The 19,996-nt window shown below is 46.5% G+C and overlaps 1 protein-coding gene across 1 annotated transcript in view; it reads right to left on the reverse strand.

Annotated features, from left to right (window-relative positions):
* Window positions 1–8,292: 8,292 nt before the first annotated feature.
* The window catches only part of LOC309566038 (serine/threonine-protein kinase Nek11-like), a gene marked incomplete at both ends in the record, with an annotated part of 283,675 nt that continues 271,971 nt past the window's right edge, over window positions 8,293–19,996 (reverse strand). The window contains one exon of the mRNA XM_082271061.1: window positions 8,293–8,521. Within this exon, the coding sequence (XP_082127187.1) occupies window positions 8,293–8,521 (229 nt within the window). The remainder of the gene's footprint in view (window positions 8,522–19,996) is intronic.

Consider the following 19,996-nt stretch of genomic DNA (forward strand, 5'->3'; position numbering starts at 1 on the left):
AGTCAGACATAGAAGAAGATACACCAGAAGTGAGACATAGAAACATAGAAGATGGCAGAAAAAAGATCCGTGTTCCAAAGAGTCTGCCCCATTTTTCTTTTTATTTTACTTTTTTGTCTGAGTATAGACCTACACTATGCTACCAAAAGTATTGGGACGCCGGCCTTTACACACACATGACCTTTAATGACATCCCAGTCTTAGTCCATAGGGTTCAATATTGAGTTGGCCCACCCTTTGCAGCTCTAACAGCTTCAACTCTTCTGGGAAGGCCGTCCACAAGGTTTAGGAGTGTGTCTATGGGAATGTTTGACCATTCTTCCGGAAGCGCATTTGTGAGGTCAGGCAATGATGTTGGACGAGAAGGCCTGGCTCGCAGTCTCCACTCTAATTTATCGCAAAGGTGTTCTAAGGGGTTGAGGTCAGGACCAGTGGCGGCAGGTGCATAATAATTTGGGGGGGGCTGCAAATCCACCACTCCCCCCCAAGCGGGACAGACGGCCGATCGTAAGGCCGGCCAGCCGGCAGGCAAATACACCACTCATCCCCCCTGCAGGACAGACGGACAGCCAATACACCCCCCAGCAGGGAGGATGGACGGCCCATGCGTCTCCTCCCTCTTCCTGGCCATTGGCCAGTAAAATCGCTTCTCTTTTCAGCCAATCAGGAAAGGGGTCTCACGACCCGCTTCCTGATTGGCTGGGAGGAGAATCAGTGTGATAATAGGGAATATTCATTTGCTATTGTCATACAACTGGGTGGGCTCAGGGCACAGTGCTCTGCGCCCCATGCCCACCCTTTTTTAAGCCTATTAGAGCCTCTGGCTCTAATCATGTGCTTAAAAAAAACAAAAAAACCCATTGGAATCCATGAGTCCGGCGATCTGCATGTAGATTAGGGGGCCGGATGCATGGATGGGGGGGGGGGGGGCGGCGCCCTTGCGCCCCCAATGGACGGGCCACCACTGGTCAGGACTCTGTGCAGGCCAGTCAAGTTCCTCCACCCCAAACTTACTCATCCATGTCTTTATGGACCTTGCTTTGTGCACTGGTGCGCAGTCATGTTGGAACAGGAAGGGGCCGTCCCCAAACTCCTCCCACAAGGTAGGAGCATGAAATTGTCCAAAATGTCTTGGTATGCTGACGCCTTAAGAGTTTCCTTCACTGGAACTAAGGGGCCAATCCCAACCCCTGAAAAACACCCCCACACCATAATCCCCCCTCCACAAAATGATTTGGTCCCACTGAGCACCAGCACAGAACCTATGTGTGCTCAAGATTAACTTCTCTCTCTTTCCATGGGGTCTTTATACCGTGGGTTCGGCCCCTGGTTGCTATTGGGGAAACTGACTGCTAGGGAGGAAGCCAGAACACCGACCCCCCTCGCTACCGGAGGGTCTACACCAGGTACCATGCTTTATGACCAGCCGCTATACACTTTCCACCAGGACTTGGTTATTTGTGGCAACTGCTCTCCAACTCCACTCTCCTGCCGAGTTAACCCTTCATAGTGGCCTTGCTTCATACCCCATGTGTGCTTTACAGGTCCTGTTCTTCCAATACGCCATGTTCCCCCATGCACCCCTTAAGGGTCCTTTCACATGGGCTTTCCACCCCGCGGACTATGTTTTACTCAGCGGGGATCGATCCACCAATCCCCGCTGAGCAGGCGGAGGACAGCTCCGTCTCTGCAAAGTCCACTCCCCTCTATGGCAGATCGCATGAAAACGGACCACCTGTTGCCTGAATGGATCGGGGGGCAGCGGGAACATCGGGCGTTCGTGTGTTCAGCAAATGGGGCCGTGCTCTGCCGCCGCACCTGAAAAATAGAAAAGGAGAAAAAAAAAAAAAAAAAAAGCTCCCGCCACTTCAGACGTTTCCGGTGTAATGAGCTGCTGGAGTTGTGACAGCTCTTTTATAGGAAAGGGGAGGGGACACCACCTGGTGGTAGCGCCCCTTCTGACGTGACGTCAGTAATTTATTCACTGCACCTGAGCAGTGCATTTTGGGGCGCTCCTGACATCAGATTCCTACAAAAGAGCTGTCACATCTCAAACAGCTCATTACGCGGGAAGTGTCTGAAGAGGCAAGAGCTTCTTTTTTTTTTTTCAATTTTTCGGGGGCAGCAGGCAATGTGATTGATGATGGCTTTACATTGGGGGACACCATTTTTTATTTTTTTAAATAAAGGACTTGTCAAAAACTGGCTTTTGTCTTTATTTTTTTATATATTTTTCTGGTGAATGGGTAGGGGAACGATGTACCCGATATCCATTCACATGGGGAGGGGGGGGCGGGATCTGGGGGCCCCCTTGTTAAAGGGGGATTCCAGACTCTGATAAGCCCCCCACCTGAAAACCCCCACAACCACAGCCCAGGGTTGTCATGAAAAGACTCTTGTCCCCATCACCCCAAAGCCCCCTCCCCATGTTGAGGGCAAGTGGCCTGGTATGGTTAAGGGGGGGGCCTGCTCGCTTGTCCTCCTCCCTTATCATGTCCACCCAGGCTGCTTGCTTGGATAAGGGTCTGGTATGGATTTTGGGGGGGACCCCATGCCGTTTTTATGTCAATTTTAGCGTTCCCCTTAAAATCCGTACCAGACCCAAAAGGACCTGGTATGGACTGGGGGGGGGGGGGGGCATGCCATTTTTTCCCATGTTTTTAATCTGTATTGCCAGGAGCCGACAATAAATTACAGCTGCAAGCATATTTAAATGACATTTTTTCCTTTAGAAATGTCAGTATTGCTGCAGCAGGCTCCATACATCGTACAAATGCACCACTTTACAGGCACATTAAGGGGACCCCCCAGGCACAATAATTAAAGGAATTTTTCATTTTCATTGTTTCACTTTAAGCATTATTAAAATCACTTCTCCTGTAAAAACGATCGTTTTTAAAAACATTTTTGCATTGGTACATGTCTCCCAGGGTAGTACACTTTTTTTTCCCCCCATACACTTTTTTTTGGCAATAGCTTTCATTTAAGCCTTTAAAATGAAGATTTTTGATTTTTTATGTTCGTGTCCCATAGACTTAAACCACTTCTGGACCGGAAGATTTTCCCTCTTAATGACCAGGCCATATTTTGCGATTCGGCACTGCGTTATTTTAACGGACAATTGCGTGGACGTGCAACGTTGTACGCAAATAAAATTGATGTCATTTTTTTCCCACAAATAGAGCTTTCTTTTGTGGTATTTAATCACCTCTGCAATTTTTCTTTTTTTTTGCGCTATAAACAAAAAAGTGCGACAATTCTGAAAAAAAAAAAAACAATATTTTTCACATTCTGCTATATAACATTCCCCAAAAAAAAATTAAAAATCAAAATTTTTTAACATTTTAGGCCAATTTGTTTTCTGCTACATATTTTTGGTAAAAAAAATTGCAATAAGCGCAAAAGTTATCGCGTCTACTAACTACGAGAAAGATTTATGTCATTTTTATTGTTTTTTTTTTACTAGTAATGGCGATCTGCGATTTTTAGCAAGACAGCGACATTACAGTGGACAGATCGGACCCCTAACTGACTTTTTTGACACTTTTGGGGAGACCAGTGACATTACTACAGTAATTAGTGCTAAAAATATGCACTGTCACTGTACTAATGACACTGGCAGGGAAGGGGCTAAACACTGTGGGTGATCAAGGAGTTAAATGTAAGCCTAGGGGAGTGATTCTAACTGTATGGGGGTGTGGCTTGTGAAATGACCATAGAGACATGTGGTCCTATATAGAAAGATCACAGGCACTCTGTGATCATTCCAGAGAGAAGAACGGTCAGCTGTGTTTACAACATCCGACCGTCCTTCTCTCTCAGCGGGGAACGATCGCAGGTGTCAGGCGGCAATCGGAGCCACCGGCCCAGTGCATCAGAGTCCCCGCTGCCGAGTGGGGGCAGGAGCGCGCCGCCGGCGGGGCGTACTCGCCCCCTAGCTGCAGGTGGGCGACTGACGTAGGTCTACATTGGTTCGCGCAGGAGGGCCAGCCAGCTGCAGTAAATTTGCGCTGGGTTGTCCGGAAGCAGTTAATGAAGTTTGCATGTTCTAACAAACTTTTTCTCTGTTCGGAGTTCTGGTGCGAACCAAACCGGGGGGTGTTCGGCTCATCACTAGTCAGTGGAAAGGTCACCACTGACATCCGCTGCTCCATAGAGGTGCATGGAGCTTTGGATCAGTTTTGTCTGAAAAACTGACAGGGACCTGATCAGAAAACCCCGTGTGAAAGGGGCCTTAGAGTAACTTCAGACCACGCTCAAGAACAATTCAAGAACTTTACTGAAAATGTTTGGATACATTACAGCGATGAATTGCAGCTCAGTTCATTCCCGAACTATCCTGTGGCTGCCCAGGCATACCTGAGAACATGAGAGTCCAAAACTGGTAGTGCCCATTACTGGTGAATGCCTTGGGGTGGCAGATGAAGGTCTGATTCTTCCCAATGACATGGACCTTCCAGCGCAAAAGGCGCTGAGCCAAGCCTTCCCCCTGTATACAGTACATGTAGCAACTAGGGAGGAGGCAGGACCCCAAAAAGCTCAGGAAATCGGTGGTAAACATTTAACTCTTCCCTGGCTGGCCTACTGTAACAGCACATTGCTTTTGTAGGCACCGGCCTGCACACTCGTATATGTGAGCAAAAACGATGGCATTCTGCTCAGGGTGTGAATGCAGTCTAACGCTAAAATTAAGCCAACAATCAGGCTGGTGTGACATCACATGACTATTGCGGATCTCAGACGGGTAATGAGCACAGCAGAAGAACTGCCGATAAAATGCAAGAATTTGCCTGGAGTAAAACTTAACTTTGAATTTGTCATTTTAAAAGACAAAGATCTGTGTTCATCTTCCTAAAATGGCAAAATAAAGGTTAGGCTTCACTCCGAGCGAAAGCCTCATCATCCAAAGCTTACATGCTCTATATGGTCACATTAATTAGGTTGAAGAAAAGACGAAGGTCTACTGAATATAATTTCCACCCAACAACCTAAAAAGATTCTAAAGAAAAAAAATAAAAAAAGCCAAAAATAACAAACATGTTACACTTACCTCTTCTTCTTGATCCTCTTCTTTTTGGGCCCCCCCCCCGCCAGTGCTCCTGGCTCCTCCCCCCCCCGGCCCGAGTGCCCACAATAGCAGGCCTCTTGCTTTGGGGGCACTCCAGCAGGCTCACTTTACATGAGACTACTAAGGATCACTGCTATTAACGCCCCATCATAAATTAATGCTTCTATAATTTTCACCTTCAGCCCCCCCAAAATGACCCAGGGCTTTTTTTCTCCAAGAATAGGTGCCGGCACCCCCCTCTGCTGAGTCACCCCTTGTCTCCACCCCCTACCTACTTCCGAGCGATGTCCTTTGGTTCCACCCTCTCCCAACCTCCTAGCACCCCCCCCCCCCTTTTAGAGAACACAGACCCAAGTATCATGTTTTGGTTCTAGGTAATTTGTATAGAATTTGTAAATGATAACTTAAAAATCAGTAAAATAGATCCCCTGGAATCAGCAGCAATAGACCCCCCCCCCAAAAAAAAAAAAAATAGATTCCCCAGCAACAATAAATCTTCCCCTGTGACAAAAGAAAAAAAGTAAAATAGATCCCCTGCAATCAGCTGCAAAAGACCCCCCCCCAACAATAGATCCCCCCAGCAACAATAAATCTTTCCCTGCAACAATAGAAAAAACTGTAAAATAGATCCCCTGCAACAATCGCCTTCCTCCCCCAATAAATCCTCCCCTGCAACAATAGACCCCCCCCAATCAACAAAAGCCCCCCCCACAACAATAGTTCCCCCAAGCAACAATAAATCATCCACTGCAACAGTGCCCCCCCCCCCACAACAAAATGCCCTCCAGAAACAATAGATCCACCCCAGCAACAATAGATCCCCCAGCAGGGAGCATCAATAGGCCCTTCAGATCACCCCATTGACCCCAGCACCCCTTTGCCATTGCATACATTCAGACTGGAGATGCCAGAACTGCGTTCCCCCCGCGTTCCCGCTGAAAAACAGCCCTGCTTGTGCCACATTTGATATTTTCCTCTTCCATTATAAATGATCCAAAATCCAAGAGAAAAGGGGTGGACAGCACAGGAAAAGTAAGATAGTAGGCAAGAAATAAACCACATCAGACAGTCAACAGAACTTTTTTTTACTATCACTGGCTTGAGTAAGCACCAAAACAAGGGCCATCATTCAAATACAAAGAGGCTGCATTTTGGGCACCATGGACCTAGAATATACGATAAAGAACATCTTTCAACAACAGTTTCTACAATGCCTTGAAAAAGTATTCACACCCCTTGAAATTTTCCACATTTTCTCATGTTTCAACCAAAAACGTAAATGTATTTTATTGGGATTTTATGTGATAGACCGACACAAGGTGGCACATAATTGTGAAGTGGAAGGAAAATGATAAATGATACAAATAAATCTGTGAAAAGTGTGGCTGCATTTGTATTCAGCCCCCTTTAGTTTGATACCCCTAACTAAGATCCAGTGGAACCAATTGCCCTTAGAAGTCACCTAATTAGTGAATAGAATCCACCTGTCTGTCATTTAATCTCAGTATAAATACAGCTGTTCTTTGAAGCCCTCAGAGGTTTGTTAGAGAACCTTACTGAACAAAAAGCATCATGAAGGCCAAGGAACACAGCAGACAGGTCAGGGATAAAGTTGTGGAGAAGTGTAAAGCAGGGTTAGGTTATAAAAAAATCTCCCAAGCTTTGACCATCTCATGGAGCGCTGTTCAATCCATCATGGGAAAATGGAAAGAGTATGGCACAACTGCAACCCTACCAAGACATGGCGTCCACCTAAACTGACCGGCCGGGCCCCTACCAAGACATGGCCGTCCACCTAAACTGACCGGCCGGGCAAGGAGAGCATTCATCAGAGAAGCAGCCAAGAGGCCCATGGGAACTCTGGAGGAGCTGCAGAGATCCACAGCTCAGGTGGGAGAATCTGTCCACAGGACAACTATTAGTCGTGCGCTCCACAAATCTGCCCTTTATGGAAGAGTGAGAAGAAGAAAGCCATTGGTGGAAGAAAGCCATAAGAAGTCCTGTTTGCAGTTTGTGAGAAGCCATGTGGGGGACACAGCAAACATGTGGAAGAAGGAGCTCTGCTCAGAGGGGACCAAAATTCAACTTTTTGGCCTAAAAGCAAAACGCTATGTGTGGGGGAAAACTAACACTGCACATCACCCTGAACACACCATCCCCACTGTGAAACATGGTGGTGGCAGCATCATGTTGTGGGGATGCTTTTCTTCACCAGGGACAGGGAAGCTGGTCAGAGTTAATGGGAAGATGGATGGAGCCAAATACAGGGCAATCTTAGAAGAAAAGACTTGAGACTGGGACGGAGGTTCACCTTCCAGCAGGACAACGACCCGAAATATCCAGCCAGAGCTACAATGGAATGGTTTCATGTGTTAGAATGGCCCAGTCACAGTCCAGACCTAAATCACATTGAGAATCTGTGGCAAGACTTGAAAATTGCTGTTCACAGACGCTCTCCATCCAATCTGACAGAGCTTGAGATATTCTGCAAAGAACAATGGGCAGAAATGTCCTCTCTAGATGTGCAAAGCTGGTAGAGACATCCCCAAAAAGACTCCCAGCTGTAATTGCAGGGAAAGACGCTTCTACAAAGTATTGACTCCGGGGGGTGAATACAAATGCAGCCACACTTTTCACAGATTTATTTGTATCATTTATCATTTTCCTTCCACTTCACAATTATGGCCACTTTGTGTCGGTCTATCACATAAAATCCCAATAAAATACATTTACATTTTTGGTTGTAACATGAGAAAATGTGGAGAATTTCAAGGGGTGTGAATACTTTTTCAAGGCACTGTAGTTGGGGAAGTTGAATTAATGCTAAGTAAAAACAAAGCCTTGAGTACAATTCTAAAATATCTTACACTTTTGACTATCCTTAAGGTATGACGTTTCTACACCATGAAATGAGACCATCACCACTCCTGGGGAGCAGCAGCCAGTGCGGTCGGCTTGTACAGGATATCTCCTTCTAAACATTTCCGTAATTACTCGTCAATTCTAGCCTACATCATAGGACAGTAAACATTGTGCAGAAAGTTCTTGGATGATGGTAGGCTTCATAAAGTCATTAACAACAATGTGTGTAAGTAGTTTGTTATCAATCAGATATATTTTATGAGCTGAAGGTCTACTGATGTAATCCTGTCTCCGTTGGTAGAGTCCCCTTTCTAACCCGATCCTCTACTATAAATGAGCAGATCTAAAAAAGAACAATGCCATCAAAGCCAGGAAAAGGAGGCATTTTGGGGTTCTTTTTCCATTCTTTTTTTCAGAAACAAAAGCTGCTGAACCTTATAACAATGATGAGGATACAGCTTCATCACTTGAGGTTCACAGAGAGTCTTCTCCTCCAGGTCTATCGTCTCCTGGTCCTGCTGGTTATAGATTTGTTTCAGGTAGTTGTACACCTCCCAGAATCCATCTTCTCCCAGGAGCCGGATACAGTTTCTGTACACAGAAAGAAGAACAATATGCAATGCTTAGATTAAGGTGATAAATGCTGGAGGGTAAAGAACTCATCTATAAGGAAGAGGCAGGAATGGGCCTTTGCAAAATCTAAATCTCCACTCTTAGATTAAAATAGTGAAGCCTTTTCTCTTAGGGACAGCTATGTGTGCTGCTTTTTAGCTGTATTTGCTCCCTGTCAGAGCAGAAATGTCAGCCCGGTTGAAGGCTGTAAGGTCCCCACAAGCCTGAACTGTCCTTCGTAACACACTATGCTGTAAAGCAGCCTTTTTCAACTAGGGCGCACAGGCACCCTGGGGTGCCTTCAGGTATCTTCAGGGGTGCCTTGCTAATATACCTAGAATTTGCCCAAAAACTGTATACAAGCCAGCGGTGGGATCAAGCCTGCCTATTAGTTACACAAAGCCACAGGCAGGGGCGTAACTACAGGGGTTGCAGGGGTCGCAATTGCAACTGGGCCCCATGCTCCAGAGGGCCCTGTAGGAAGGGCGGCGGGGGGCAGCATGTAGAGAAATCACTGTTCTCCTTTTTCCTCCAGTAGCTGCAGGAGGAAAATGGAGGAGATTGGTTCCTTTGTATGTTGCTCCCGCCACTCCTCCTATCCAGTTCACTTGTGTTCTGTTTTCTCTGGGCCCCTGTGTGCTCCCCTGGTCCCCCCCCCCCCACTGTGCTGCCGGCTTCCTCCCTCCCCTCTCCTGCCGGCTGCTGCAGGGGATGTGTCACAATAGAGAACCAGGAAGGCGTCAGTAAATATGTCATTCACCAGCTCCTTCCTTTTCTGAATGGACAGAGTCATAGTCAGTGACATTGTAAAAAAAAATTAAATAAAGTGATAAAAAATAATACAATTAAAATACCAAAAAATAATAAAGGGCCCTGCAATGAGAGTAAAGGGCCCCAGGATCAGTGGGAAGGGCCCTGGGCTTGAAGGAAAGGGCCCAGCCTGGGGTCCGGGGGGCCCTTCATGGTTTCTTGCACTGGGGCCCTGAAGGTTCTAGTTGCGCCTCTGGCCACAGGTGTTCATTGTGCACCATTACAACCATAGACACCAGTGTCCTAACAACCAATGATATTATTGGTTAATAACGATAAGTCGCAGCCAATGTTGGGTGCCCTATGCATGTGGATTTGCTACAATATGCAAAACTATTAGTTTATTTTTTAAAATTTTAGAATGGGGTGCCTTGAGAAAGTTGAGATTGTGTGGGATTATGAAGGGTTCCTTGACTGAAAAAAAGGTTGAGAAACACTGCTGTGAAGGACTGAAATTCTGCAGCGCCCACAAGGTCCCCCTGCTCAGGAAATCGCATGTACAGCACATCTGAAGTTTGCTAATGAACATCTGAATGATTCAGAGGAGAACTGGGTTAAATGGTTGTGGTCAGATGAGACCAAAATGGAGCTCTGTGGCATCAACTCAACTCATCGTGTTTGGAGGAGGAATGCTGCCTATGACCCCAAGAACATCATCCCCCACCGTCACACATGGAGGTGGAAACATTCTGCTTTGGGGGTGTTTTTCTGCTAAGGGGACAGGACAACTTCACTGCATCAAAGGACCATGTACCCACAATTCTTGGGTGAGAACTTCCTTCACTCAGCCAGGGCATTGAAAATGGGTCATGGATGGGTATTCCAGCATGACAATGACCCAAAACATGGCCAAGGCAACAAAGGAGTGGCTCAAGTAGCAGCAAATGAAGGTCCTGGAGTGGCCTAGCCAGTCTCCAGACCTTAATCCCATAAAAAAATATGTGGAGGGAGCTGAAGGTTCGAGTTACCAAACGTCAGCCTCGAAACCTTAATGACTTGGAGAGGATCTACAAAGAGGAGTGGGACAAAATCCCTCCTGAGATGTGTGCAAACCTGGAGGCCAACTAGAAGAAACGTCTGACCTCTGTGATTGCCAACAAGGATTTCTCCACCAACTACTAATGTTTTGCAAAGGGGTCAAATACTTATTTCACTCATTAAAATGCAAATCAATTTATAACTTTTATGAAATGCGTTTTTCTGGATATTTTTATTGTTATTCTGTCTCTCACTGGTAAAATAAACCGACCAATAAAATTATAGACTGATCATTTCTTTGTCAGTGGGCAAACCTACAAAATCAGCAGGGGGATAAAATACTTTTTTCCCTCACTGTACATACATATATACTGTATAGACGTGATTCAGTGCAGCCGGCCCGCACTTTCGCAGTACATGTACAGGGCACGTTCGGCAAGTGCAAAGCTTTTAGGTTTGCTTAAAGCGGAGTTCCAGTCCCCAATTAAGCAAAAAGTCCCCATTGGGGACTTTTTAAATGCTCCCCTGGGATCGTTAGAGCATTTACTTTACGATTTAAAAAATTGTATCAATTTTTTCCTTTTTCTCTCTTTTAAATCAATATAATCTTACCTGATCTCGGAAGCAGGCAGGGGCCATTGAGGTTGTGGGCATCTGAAGCCCGCTTGTGTTTATTTCCGGGATTCGGTACAGCTGGCTACCCAGCATGCACCTCCTGATCTCGCGCCTGCGCAGTAATGACTCTGCACAGCGCAGTTTCTTCATTAGGCGATTCCTATGGACTCCTGGGATAGATGACACCAATATCCGAGGAGCCCATGGGAATCGCCTACAACATCGCCTAGGTGGCCGGTCCTGGAAGTGCCGCATACACAGATCAAAATAAGGTATTTATTTAGACATAAAATAAATATATATAAATGATCTTTTTAGAAATGCACTGCGGATGGCCATTTGGATAAATTGAATAAATATAGATATTTGGATAAAGCATATTTAAAAAATGGGTGGAACTCGACTTTAACGCAGTCCTCAGAACACCTTTAAAGTCCAAATTTATTGCTAGGTACTATTAACCGCTTAACGACCGCCCGCCGCAGATATACTGCGGCAGGCAGCTGCTCCTGCGCAAACTGCCGTAGCTATATGTCATAGAGCTCCTGTGATCCTTCTATATAGGAACACAGGTCTCTATGGTCATTTCACAAGCCACGCCTCCCACAGTTAGAATCACTCCCCTAGGTACACATTTAACCACTTGATCACCCACAATGTTAACCCCTTCCCTGCCAATGGCATTAGTACAGTGACAGTGCATATTTTTAGCACTGATTACTGTAGTAATGTCATCGGTCCTCCCAAAAGTGTAAAAGAATGTCAGTTAGGGGTCCGATCTGTCCGCCGCAATGTCGCAGTCCCGCAAAAAATTGCAGATCGCCACCATTACTAGTAAAAATAAAAACAATAAAAATGACATAAATCTTTCCCGTAGTTTGTAGACGTGATAACTTTTGCGCAAACCAATCAAAATACGCTTATTGTGATTTTTTTTTTTCCAAAAATATTTAGCAGAAAACAAATTGGCCTAAAATGTAAAAAAGATTAGATTTTTACATTTTTTTGGGGGGAATTTCATATAAAAAAAAAGTGAAAAATATTGTTATTTTTGCAAAATTTACGCTCTTTTTTTGTTTATAGCGCATGATCAAAAAATCGCACAGGTGATCAAATACCACCAAAAGAAAGCTCTGTTTGTGGGAAAAAAAGGACGTGAAATTAGTTTAGGTACAGCATCGCACGACCGCGCAATTGTCCATTAAAATCACACAGTAAAAAAATCGAAAAAAAACCCCTGGTCAGGAAGGGGGTAAAATCTTCCGGGGCTTAAGTGGTTAAAGTCCAAATGAATTGCTAGCTATTAAATCTAGCGGAGGTTGTATAATTGTGTTGAGTTGTGTATGGTCAGCTTTTTATCACCACAGGAGTACAGAAAACACGTCTGTAGCACACTTCTGACTTTATATCCTTTTAATATGAAACTGTTTTTGTTGTGTATTTTCAGCTTTTATTACTCTCCGGGACTCATTTATATGTATAAATTGTATAAAAATCCCAGCATTTATACGGTTGGTCTTGGCCCCGCGCCGGTGATTGCTTGTTATCTGATCTCCTCGGTTGCACGGCGCAGTTTTAATGACACTTTATGTCTTCTCTGACCGCAGGATTTTGAGGAAAAGCACATCCCGCTGCTCGCAGGAATAACACGTCCGCTACCTGCCAAATGAAGACTGATTCCCCGGCTATAAGGATATAAATAAAGTTGCTATATTTGTCTTTATGTCGCTCCCCAGGAAGGCGCCCCGGACCTTCACGTGACATGGAACTTACACTCTGTACTATTTTCCGGCTGACCTCAAAAACTGATATAGACGTACAGTAAGTGGGTGTCACTTGTTTATTTCCATTCAATAAAGTGCTTGGCTTTGCGACAATGAAGATATTTGTATTTTATTATTCTTACAGAAAATGTCAGCAAACAAATAAATACACAGACAGACAAACAACATGCAAAGGTCTGACCATTTGCGTTTTTTTTTTCACTGGAGTCACTACAATACAGGTTGGGCAAGATAGTGATTGGATAGTGAAAGAGCAGTGGCTTACTGAAAAGGCCACCTCTATGCTGTCTCCTCCAATCAGCAAGAAGAGGGGGAAGCAAGATTTGCGGAGTTGCTGCCGGGGTGGGAAAGCTGTGTGAGATGAGCTGCTGAATCATCACTGGGAAAGGAAAGCAGTCACTGCTGGGAGGATGAAGCAAGGTGAGCTGAGCTGCCGAGTCACTACTGGGAGGGGAAGTAGGGTGAGCTGAGCTGCTGTGTTCCCTGTGAGAGGGGGAAACTGGGCTTGCTGAGCTGCTAAGTCACTGCTCATAGGGGAAGGAGGGCGAACCAAGCTGCTAAACTGCTGTCACTGCTGGGAGGGGAATTAGGGTGAGCTGAGCTGCTGAGTCATCACTGGGAGGGGGAGCAGGGTTTGCTGAGTCACCTCTGGGAGGGAGAAGCAGGGTGAGCTGAGGAGTCAGTGCTGGGATGGGGAAACAGGGTAAGCTGCGCTGCCAAATTGCCACTGGGAGATGGAAGCAGGGTGAGCTGAGCTGAGCTGCTAAGTCACCGCTGGGAGGGGGAAGCAAGGCAAGCTGAGCTGCTGAATCAGTGCTGGGAGGAAGGAAGTGGTGGGAGCAAGGTGAGCTGAGGAGCCAGTGCTGGGAGGGGAAAGCAGGGTGAGCTGAGGAGTCAGTGCTGAGACAGGGAAGCTGGCAGCATGGAGCAGGAAGCAGGGTGAGCTGAGCTGCTGAGTCATCACTGGGAGGGGGGAGCAGGGTTTGCTCAGTCACCTCTGGGAGGGGGAAGCAGGGTGAGCTGAGGAGTCAGTGCTGGGATGGGGAAACAGGGTGAGCTGAGCTGCCAAATTGCCACTAAGAGCAGGAAGCAGGGCGAGCTGAGCTGCTAAGTCATCGCTGGGAGGGGGAAGTAAGGCGAGCTGAGCTGCTGAGTCAGTAATGGGAGAAAGGAAAAGAAGCAAGGTGAGCAGGAGAGCCAGTGCTAGCAGGGCGAACCAAGCTGCTAAACTGCTGTCACTGCTGGGAGGGGCATTAGGGTGAGCTGAGCTCCTGAGTGATCACTGGGTGGGGGAGCAGGGTTTGCTGAGTCACCTCTGGGAGGGAGAAGCAGGGTGAGCTGAGGAGTCAGTGCTGGGATGGGGAAACAGGGTGAGCTGCGCTGCCAAATTGCCACTGGGAGCAGGAAGCAGGGTGAGCTGAGCTGAGCTGCTAAGTCAGCAGAGTGAGCTGAGGAGTTAGTGCTGAGAAGGGGAAGCTGGGAGCAGGGAGCAGAAAGCAAGGAGAGCTGAGCTGCTGAGTCATTGCTGAGAGGGGGGAAGCGGGGTTTGTCAAGCTGTCATAGACAATAACTTCCGTGTTTCTGCTGTGAACTTTGAGAATAATTTGCTCCACAGTGCTTAAAGATACTAAAGTCAAGGAAGGATTGCTAACTCATTACTGCTTGTTAGGAAAAGAGATATTTTAATATCCATAGCTTGGCTACAGTTACACTCTAAAGAAGCTACACTGACCAATCTTCGTCTGACAGTCAAATTTTCACAGAACCAGTCTTATAGGGTTACAAAAAGATCAAGTGAGGCTTCATAACTGGGGCAGCAGAGCCACAACTCATGTTTGAACATCTCGCCAATTAGGTGTTCAACAGATAAAAGATACCAGCATTTGTATAAACATCATTAAAGTGTAATTCTACTTTTGAAACATTAATGATCTATCAAAAAAATTGTTATTTTACAGATCTGTTCCCCATCCTTTCTAATCCTAGTTAGAAGTACCAACCCGTCCCCTTCCCCTCCTGCCATTGCTGATCTGACACCAGCTTTAAGAGAGACTGCTGATTCGCAGCTGCAGCTTCTCCTGGCTGTGAGCACTTTCCTAAGACAAGCAATGGAAGAGGAATGCAGAGCCTGACCTGTCCTCCTTTCTTTTGCATTCCTCTTGTCATTGCCTGTCTTGGTAAAGTGCCCCCAGCTAAGACAAACTGCACCCATGAATCAACTGTCACCTTCAAAGCTGTCTGTTGTCTGGTTGGCTGCGGCAGGTGGGATGAGGGTAGTTTAGGCCTCACAACTAGCGTTAGAAAGCACTTAGGAACATGGGACCAGGGGCGTGTCTAAAACGGGGCAAACAAGGCATTTATCATAGGTGGCATTTTTAAGGGGGGCAGCGCCACTCCCAGGCAAAAGGGAGACTATTGCCTTGCTACAGGGGTGCCGGCCACACCCGGGTGACACCTGCCAGAGGGGTGACACCAGGGGCGGTAGCAGACTGACTGTTTGTCGACAGGGGCGCAGGTGGTGGCGGTGGCTGCAGCCTCCAATCCTGGAATTAGCTCACTTGGCAGAGCAGGTCGGAGTTCCGGGCTGTGATCATGCCTCAGCAGCCACCCCTCTCTCTCACCCCCCCTCTCTTTCTCTCTCACCCCCTCTCTTTCTCTCTCACCCCCCTCTCTTTCTCTCTCTCCCCCTCTCTCTCTCACCCCCTCTCTTTCTCCCCTCTCTCTCTCCCACCCCTCCCTTTCTCACCCCCCCTCTCTCACCCCCCACTCTCTCCCCCCTCTCTCTCTCACCCTTCTCTTTCTCTCTCTCCCCCTCTCTTTCTCCCCTCTCTCTCTCCTACCCCCTCCCTTTCTCACCCCCCCTCTCTCACCCCCCACTCTCGCTCTCATCCCCTCTCTTTCCCCCCTCTCTCTCTCACCCCTCTCTTTCCCCCCTCTTTCTCTCACCCCTCTCTTTCTCACCCCCTGTCTCTCTCACCCCCTCTCTTTCCCCCCTCTCTCTCTCACCCCTCTCTTTCTCTCTCTCACCCCCACTCTCTCTCTCATCCCCACTCTCTCTGTCACCCCCTCTCTCTCACCCCCTCTCACTCTCACCCTGCCACTCTATTACCCCTCATCTCTCTCTCACCCCCCCCCCCACCTCTGAAGAGGTGGAGCTTTAATAGGAAGAGGTGGAGCCTAAAGAGAAAGGGGTGGAGTTTACAGATGAAAGGGTGGATCTTAAACAGAAATGGGTGGGGCAAATTTAGATGGAGGGTTGTCCGATTTTAGTCTTGCCTAGGGCAGCACAAAACCAAAATAGACCACTGCATGAGACAAAGTACTACATGTACATTGTTTCATAGGGGATGGAACTGTAAAAAAATGTTTTCATTATAGATCTTCTCTAATTTTCCTAGGAATTCTGCCCAAGAATGAACCACTTTTCTATTGTGCCATTCTTTCTATTATCTGAGAATAATTCCAGCGAGACCAGTGCCTCAAGTATTGTTCTGTAGGAGGTTTTAGGGAAGAAGGGAGTTAATTTCGTGACTGTCACAGATGCTTTCCTCTCTGCGTGTCTCTGCTACAACTCTCCTGCGCTGCACTCTATTAAACACAATAACACATGGAGGGATGGAGCTGCCAATGGTGTCACAGGGAGCCAGCATGGCACAGGGAACGGGACACAACATGAAATGGAAAGAGACATAAACCACACGAGTCGGAGGGAAGGGAATTAGGAACAGAGAAGAGGAAGAGATGCGAGCAAAATGGAATAAAGAAAGCTGAGGAAGAACGATAAATTCAGATGTTCATCTCCTTTCACATTATTTGATAAATGGATTACTAGGATGCAGGGCTGGCTCCAGACATTGTGCTGCCTGGGTCCAAGAATAAAATTCCACCCCCCCAAAAAAAATAACGTCGACTAAAAGGCCCCCCACATCTATTATTTTATATCATGATAATCAAAACTAAAATTTGATTTATTAGGAAGTCAGATTTACATGCAACAGCACCTTGTCTATATGGTAAATTTTTAGGGGACTGCACTATGGGGGGGATAAGGGGCTATTTTGTGTGTGTGTGTGGGGGGGGGGGGGGGTAAAGGGCTGCTTTGTGGGGTATAGGGACAAAAACAAACAAAAAAAACAGTAATAAATTTAAGCACTTGCCGACTGCCGCACGACTATTTACTGCGGCAGTCAGCCTCTCCTGGGCAAAGTGACGTAGGGGTACGTCGCTCACCCACGAGCCTGAAGGGGGCGAGCGTGCGCCGCCGGTGGCACGCTCCTGCCCCTTCTCGTTCCCTGCCTAGCCAGCGCGTGTGACCCGCGGCTCCGATGTCCCTGGCCACTCGCGATCTCCCTCAGGAGAGGGAGAAAGACAGACGGCTGATGTAAACACAGCAGTCTGTCATTCTCCATGAAGTAATAACAGAGGCTATGTGATCCTGCTATGTAGGATCGTATTTCTCTGTGATTACTTCACTAGCCACGCCCCCTAACAGTTATAAAAACGCCCCCTAGGGACACACTTAACCCCTTGATCACCAATAAAGTTAACCCCTTCCCTGCCAGTGTAATTTTATTTTTAGCACTGATTACTGTAGTAATGTCACTGGTACCCCCCAAAGTGTCAAAAATGTCAGTCAGGGGTCCGATCTGTCCGCCGCAATGTCGCAGTCCCGCAAAAAAAAAAACAGATCGCTGCCATTACTAGTTAAAAAAAAAATGACATAAATCTTTCCCGTAGTTAGTAAACGTAGTTAGTAAACGCAATAACTTTTGCGCAAACCAATCAAAATACGCTAAATGCGATTTTTTTTTACCAAAAATATGTAGCAGAAAACAAATTGGCCTAAAATGTTAAAAAATTTTGATTATTACATTTTTTTTTGAGAATTTCATAAAAAAAATGTGAAAAATATTATTTTTTTCAAAATTGTCGCTCTTTTTTTGTTTATAGCGCAAAAAATAAGAATCACACAGGTGATCAAATACCACCAAAAGAAAGCCCTGCTTGTGGAAAAAAAAGAAAAAAGGACGTCAATTTCATTTGGGTACTGCGTCGCATGACCGCGCAATTGTCCGTTAAAGTCACGCATTGCCGAATCGCAAAATAGGGCCTGGTCTTTGAGCAGCCAAATCTTCCGGGGCTTAAGTGGTTAATACAGAATTTAGAAAAAATTATATATAGTGTTATTTTCTTCCATAACTCGCTATCGGACCAGTCCACCAAACCCCCGCTGTCTGTCCTCAGTCCTCCTGTCACTCCTCTGTCCGCCGTGGCCCCCGCCCTAGAAGATTCGGCCTGCCCTGCATGAGATGGAGTGAGCTGATGTCTGACGTCATTCCGCACACCACAATCAAGTGAGGGACGCTCCGCCTCCTCCTCAGTTTGCACTTCGGACGGCAGTATGAGATGGGGAAATGCCGCCCGTTATGCGCTGCAAACTGATGACACACAAAACTGCTGGAAAAAAATCTTGGGCATCAATTTGCTGCCTCTCTCAAAGTTCCGCCTGGGTTTTGGGGCTGGGCACCGGATATCTATTTCTTCAACAATCAGCCCAAATTTACAGCATGCCATACCAATAATGAATAATATTAATATAATGGGCCTCTAGGGCACTCATAAGGGCACTTTGTAAGGTAGGTGGTGTTTATGTAGCGCTACTAGGTGCCTCTTTGTAATAGTTAAAGTGGTACTGTCTGTAACTTTATAAAGACGCCATCAATTAATTCCTATAATGTCATAATAAACAGAAAAAGCATAATTTTATCCAAAACCTCCATCTTTTATTAATAAAATAATGTGCTGGATGTGCCTGAGCACCCCCTAATCACCATGTGCCATGCAGATTCCCCCTGCTGAACGCCCAACCTGTGGCAGCTGAGGCTACAGAGAAAGGGACTGGGGAATCTCAGTCCTCAGTGCCTTCCTCTGCTATTTCGCCAAAGCCCCCTAATAGGGCTTCTAACAAATTGTTAAAAAAAAAAAAAAGAAAGAAAGAATATTGTAAAAAAATATTCAAAAGAAATAACATTGAAAAAATAATACCAAAATAAAAAAATTAAAAAAAAAAAAAAAAAACTACTGACACCATCCACTGCCTGACTAACACCAATTTTGGCCCTACTGACACCATCCTCTGCTTTACTACCACCAATTTCGGCCCTATTGACACCATCCACTGCCCTACTGACACCCTCCTCTGCCCTACTGACACCATCCACTGCCCTACTGACACCAGCCTCTTCCCTACTGACACCATCCACTGCCCTAATGACACCGTCCACTGCTCTACTGACACCGTCCACTGCTCTACTGACACCATCCACTGCTCTACTGACACCGTCCACTGCCCTACTGACACCGTCCACTGCTCTACTGACACCGTCCACTGCTCTACTGACACCGTCCTCTGCCCTACTGACACCAACCTCTGCCCTACTGACACCAACCTCTGCCCTACTGACACCAGCCTCTGCCCCACAGACACCATCCACTGCTCTACTGACACCGTTCACTGCTCTACTGACACCATCCACTGCCCTACTGACACAGTCCACTGCTCTACAGACACCGTCCACTGCCCTACTGACACCGTCCACTGCCCTACTGACACCGTCCCACTGCCCTACTGACATCATCCACTGTTATAACACTGTCCACTGTTCTACTGCGCATGAGTTTTTGAGCTTTGGGTGCACACCATAATGCAATAGGCTGGGCACACCTATGTCACAATGTAAAAATTGAAGGGAAAAGGGAGCTGTGTGACCCCCCAAAACGCAATTGATTTTGCATTCCACTTTTGGTCTCTCTATTTTCAGAGTGGCACTTCAATTCTTATACTTTGCATTTTTATTCTGAGGTTTCTTTGAAGTTTCTCTGTGTTTGGAAGCAGCCTGACTACCATGTGATTGCCTTATTGGGTCAACATCAGTACAGCTGTAGACAAAATCACTTTCAAACCAGGAAGCTCTATTCAATCAAGGTTCCAGCACCATGATCCCACCAGTTCAAATAACCAGGCTGTTGAAGGCAGAAGGAAGCATTTCCTCAGTCTCTTCTCTCCCAATGATCTGATTGATAACATTGTAACTTCGTAGCAAGTCACAAGGTAGGGGGCTACCCCAGAGGCTGATCTATGGTAGCCTCCTAATCTCTAATCTGTGATTGGTGATCATGGCAAAAATCTACACAGACATCAGGTGTCAGGACCGGGATCCAAACCCACAGCCTCTGCTGTATCTGGAAGTGACTCTTCTTGCTAAGC

This window comes from Pelophylax lessonae (genome assembly GCF_965119305.1).
Source record: "Pelophylax lessonae genome assembly, chromosome: 10".
Classification (NCBI taxonomy): Eukaryota; Metazoa; Chordata; class Amphibia; order Anura; family Ranidae; genus Pelophylax; species Pelophylax lessonae.